The sequence below is a fragment of the Octopus bimaculoides genome, chromosome 28 (genome assembly GCF_001194135.2).
Source record: "Octopus bimaculoides isolate UCB-OBI-ISO-001 chromosome 28, ASM119413v2, whole genome shotgun sequence".
Taxonomy (NCBI): Eukaryota; Metazoa; Mollusca; class Cephalopoda; order Octopoda; family Octopodidae; genus Octopus; species Octopus bimaculoides.
The window spans coordinates 12,826,794-12,832,018 of NC_069008.1; the positions used below are offsets into that span (position 1 = coordinate 12,826,794).

The 5,225-nt window shown below is 38.5% G+C and overlaps 1 protein-coding gene across 7 annotated transcripts in view; it reads right to left on the reverse strand.

Moving 5' to 3' along the window:
* The window catches only part of LOC106874908 (uncharacterized), a 6,121-nt gene extending 1,126 nt beyond the window's left edge, over positions 1 to 4,995 (reverse strand). The window contains exons 1-4 of one of the 7 annotated variants that reach the window (XM_014922824.2): positions 4,869 to 4,995; positions 2,237 to 2,334; positions 635 to 1,276; positions 287 to 511 (exon numbers count right to left, since the gene is read on the reverse strand). In XM_014922824.2, coding sequence (XP_014778310.1) covers positions 287 to 511; positions 635 to 1,266 — 857 coding nt within the window. In that variant the 5' untranslated portion in view covers positions 1,267 to 1,276; positions 2,237 to 2,334; positions 4,869 to 4,995. Of the gene's footprint in view, positions 1 to 286; positions 512 to 634; positions 1,277 to 2,236; positions 2,335 to 3,725; positions 3,812 to 4,868 lie in introns of those variants that run through there. The other 6 variants (XM_014922822.2, XM_052977666.1, XM_014922825.2 and 3 more) reach the window with 6 other exon arrangements.
* Positions 4,996 to 5,225: the final 230 nt, after the last annotated feature.

Consider the following 5,225-nt stretch of genomic DNA (forward strand, 5'->3'; position numbering starts at 1 on the left):
CATTTCGCCCGGCGTGCTAACGTTTCTTATTTCTTTACTGCCCACAAGGGGCTACACACAGAGGAGACAAACAAACGGATTAAGTCGATTATATCGACCCCAGTGCGTAACTGGTACTTATTTAATCGACCCCGAAAGGATGAAAGACAAAGTCGACCTCGGCGGAATTTGAACTCAGAACGTAGCGGCAGACGAAATACTGTTAAGCATTTCGCCTGGCGTGCTAACGTTTCTGCCAGCTCACCACCTTACTAATAGCCTAATACTAATATATCAACTATCTAACCTGGTGACTTTTTTCTCAATGTGGAATTCATAGTGGACCTTGACCATGGCCTGTGCAAGCACATCATAGGAATGATGGCCTGTCAGCCTGATGCACGCAAGCACCGCTTGCTGCCTCTGCCTGGTGATGGGGTCCAACCAGTGGACAGTCATGCCCAGATAGCCTTTCTTGTGAGCAAACCAGCAGTCAGCTGTGGTGGCCACCCACTGAACATCGCCAAGAACTCTGAAATTAAAAAAAAAATATAAGTTTTAAATTTTAATTTTTAAATTTAAAATTTAAATATTGGAAATTTAAATTAACTTAAGTATAAAAAAAATATAAAAATTATGTCAATTAGTCAATTACCTGATCAAGTACTGCTTCAAATCAGTATGCAAATTAATGATTTGCCTGCCGAGTGTCCTCCTCGACATGGAGCTCTTGCTGGGGTTCAGTGTCTTGATTAGCCTCTTGAACGTGTCAGACTCTACAATGTGGAGTGGCAGCATGTTGGCTACAAATAGGTTTACAATCTTTTGATCCACAGCAGCTTGGGGTATGTCACTGCCAGTAGCAGTGATGTCAAAGGACTCAGCAATGATTTGCTGGCGTACTTTCTTGCCAGAGGGAGGTGAATACGGACTCGATAATTCTGAAGAGCATTTGCTGCTGTTGGAATCAGAAGAAAACCTCTTCTTGATTTTCCCACGAAATGAACCTATCTTGATCTTCATCTCAAACTGCATGAACTTGGTTGGATGAGTCCTCTTGATGTGTTGCTTGAGGTTGTTGAGGCTTGTTGTGTGTGCTTTGATAGGCACAGTTTTGGGCAGGCACATATTGCAGTTGAAAATCAACTTGTCTCCTTCCCTTGACTTGATCAAGAAGTACTCGTCCAGGTGGGGCCAAGGGTTATGAGCCTGTTCCTGCTGAGGTTCAGTGGCACTGACAGTTTCAACCTTGATGGTGTCAACAGATTGAAGATTTTGAGATGCCATCACCTAAAATCTTAAACAATATAAATATTTGAAACTATTATAAAACATGTGGCTAATTAACAAATCAAATCTTACAATATCAAAAATATAATAATGCAAATACTAGAATATCAAAGGAATATTTAATACATTATGTGAAATCGTGATGGCACCAGTGCCCAGCGTCGCCTTCCTGGCACGTGTAAAGACATTCGAGCGAGATCGTTGCCAGGGCCACCGGACTGGCTCCTGTGCAGGTGGCACGCAAAATACACCATTTTGAGCATGGCCGTTGACAGTACCGCCTGACTGGCCTTCGTGCTGGTGGCACGTAAAAGCACCCACTACACTCTAGGAGTGGTTGGCGTTAGGAAGGGCATCCAGCTGTAGCCATCTGGTTCACCAGTCCTCAGTCAAATCGTCCAACCCATGCTAGCATGGAAAGCGGACGTTAAACAAACAATGATGATGAAACTCAACTTATTTACTTTCTTTTAGTTAATACTTTCCCTACTGGCACTTCTTTTTATATATATATAGCGTTGCGTTGTGTGCTATGGTGCAATATCTTATTTGTTTCTTAAAGAAACTTTCTATGATTTTTTTGTGTCTGGGGAAAGTCATTTTGTCGTCATGTCTTATTAATAAACACACTCACCGGTCCAATTTCTACTCATTTATTATTCTTTTTCCTAAAATTGTCATTGCGTCTTGCAACCTCTTCAATAAAAACTATTGAAGCGGTTGCAGGATGCAATGAAAATTTTAAGAAAAAGAATAATAAATGAATGGAAAATGAACCGGTGAGTGTGTTTATAAATAAGACATTACGACAAAATGACTTTCCCCAGACACAACAAAATATGCTGCAAGTCACGAATTCAAATAAAGAATCTTGCAAATCAAATACAAAAACGAAATATTTACATGATCTATTAAGAGAAAATAATTGCTTAAATATCAAATACATAAAACATAATTTTGAACTCACAATTCGAAATTTAATTGAAAAGTTTGTAACTGAGTGTTTGCCAGATGTAAAGGAAGGTTGTGCTTGTTGATGAAGATGACGATGCTGATGTTGACTGACTAGGAAAGAAGGACAGTGGTTGAAATTGTGGATAACAAATTTTTATTCATCGTTACATTTGCTGTAATGCCAAACTACTACAAGAGGCATGCACATAAGCAAATACTATTCAAAATGAAGTTATGTTTTCTGCTTGGTTTTCTACTAGATAGCGAAAAGAAAGAGAGATAGAATGAAAGTATGTTGCTAATAGAACTTATATTATGCTCTGTTGTTCTCAGCAGTAGTTGATAGAGTGAGAATGTCAGTAAGCCAGTGAGAGAAAGGTAGAGCAACTGGCTGCTATAGTCGTCTACCTCGTTGCTGCGGTCAAGAATCATTCACAGCGTGGTGGTCAAGATTCTCTCTGATTTTTCGCTTATGGAGTGCTGGCGTTTATAATAATTACATTCCAGTTAGAAGGCTGTGTGGTGAGTAGCTTGCTTACCAGCCACATGGTTCCGGGTTCAGTCCCACTGCGTGGCATCTTGGGCAAATGTCTTCTACTATAGCGTCTGGTCGACCAATGCCTTGTGAGTGGATTTGGCAGACGGAAACTGAAAGAAGCCCGTCGTATATATGTATATATATGTGTGTGTGTATGTCTGTGTGCCTGTGTTTGTTCCCCCTAGCATTGCTTGACAACCGATGCTGGTGTGTTTATGTTCCCGTCACTTGGGGGTTCGGCAAAAGCGACCGATAGAATAAGTACTAGGCTTACAAAGAATAAGTCCCGGTGTCGATATGCTCGACTAAAGGTGGTGCTCCAGCATGGCCGCAGCCAAAGGACTGAAACAAGTAAAAGAGAATACCATTACATGCATAGGTCAGGGAATTTCCGCCCCACCCACCAACCCCTCCGTTTTCTGAGGAAAGAATGCATTTCCAACAGCTGACGAGGTCAACTAAGACGATTGCACCCCAAAATAAAAAACGCGGGAAAAATTATTTAGTAACAAAATTGTCACTAAATAACATATATATACCGATTGATTTCAAAATGAATAAGTACTGGTTCGATTTGTTTTATCAATAAAGATATTTGGAAATTTTGGTTTAACCGAAATTTTAAAAAAAAAAAACTTTTTCTCCAAATGTTTTAGACAATGAACATTACGATTACGTGAGAATCTTATGTGAAATTAAGGTGGAGACGGATAATTCACAAACTTCGACTCCTTTTCTTTATTTTGATGAGATGTGTAGACTATCGCCACTCTTATTTTTGCCCCACACATCAAATTCTAGTAAAATCTTAATAAATGCTATCTGAAAGGTATTTGTCCAAAATTTTAGTTTAAAATTAGTGGTGGAGAATAGAATTACTATTAATGTCTGACAAGCAATATCAAAACGTTTTACATTATACATATCCAACTACCTTTACTAAAACATTTGTATTATATCTTACCGGTAACGCTACATAAATCTGGGTTTATCTTCAATAACAACAGACACGCGATTCGAAGTATCATTTCACGTTAGGAATGACAAAAACCGACTAGGAAACAAAAACGAGGGAACGTACTTAGTTTCGATTTATAAGCACCTACAAAAATATATATGTATTATTTCGAAAACTTTTACTTTTAAATATACAAACAGTCATGGTTAACTATTCTGAAACTATAAAATTTTACTTGAAATACAAACACAAGGTAATTCTGCGCATTTTCTCTATCAGCAATATCTGAACAACTGAGTAGTGTCGGAAGGTACAATAAAACTTCGTGCTATCATTCTGAATACGTTTCTGAAGAACAATGAAGTATCGATCTAACTTTACATAAGTCCAAAAAACAAATGAAGTATCATTCCCACTTTAACCGTGTTGAAGTTGAAGAATGGGCACAGAAGGTGACTGTTCTAAATTTTTAGTACGTTTCGTTTTCTCCATATCGGTGTTTTTATTTGTGCTGTGAAATTTTAGTTACAATTGAGTGACTTCAAGAGATGTAGGTTAGCCAGAAAAATTGATTGGGAATGGGAATTAAAAATAGAAAAAAAAAACAGAAATACAAATAAGTATCTTAGTCTGCAGTGGGAAAGTAATTACTGAGTTCATTGATTGATTGCATAATATAACTAGTATTAAATATGTAGTCTTTAATATATATACTTACACTATCCAGGACAACATGATCTCGAGCGGGCTATGGACCGACCTGGTCAGAACAGTCTGGCATGTTTCCGCTCGGCCACCCAGCACCATAACGATGCCTGGCTAGGGTTGTCAGATTAGAAAACTAGATTTACGGGACACTCGGCATTGTTTCCTCATAACTTTCTAAAAATACTTTTCAGATTGTATAGATTATGATTAGATCGGAATTCAATATGAAAAAGAAAATTAGTGGACTCGCACGCATCATATGTATCTACAAAATGAAACTTAATATTTAATACTAATTCTATCGGTCATTTTTTCCGAACCGCTATGTTACGGGGACATAAACACACCAGCATCGGTTGTCGCGATGGCGTGGTGAACACACACAGACACACCCTGTATATGTGTGTGCTCATAGAAAAACGCGTGTGTGTGAAATCATACCTTCGTGTTTGTCTAGATGTATATTGTGGGTTTATGTTGATCTCTCAACAAAATACTCTTCCTTGTTCGCAATTCACACAAGTTTTTCTACCAAATACGAAAAACAGTCGACGTTTGTTAAGAATGCAATGCAAGGGAAGTAACTCTCATGTCTGTATCAGTTGATCGTAAACTTTCTTTCAACCTCGGTTGGTAGAGTTTCGAATATTTTATATTTCCCTTGTCTCAGTCATTTCAGTGGGACCATGCTGTGGTACCGCCTTGAAGACTTCTAGTCGAATGTATCGACCCCAGCCTATTACTTACTCTATCGGTCTCTTTTGCGAACCGTTTAGTTACGGGGACGTCAACGCACCA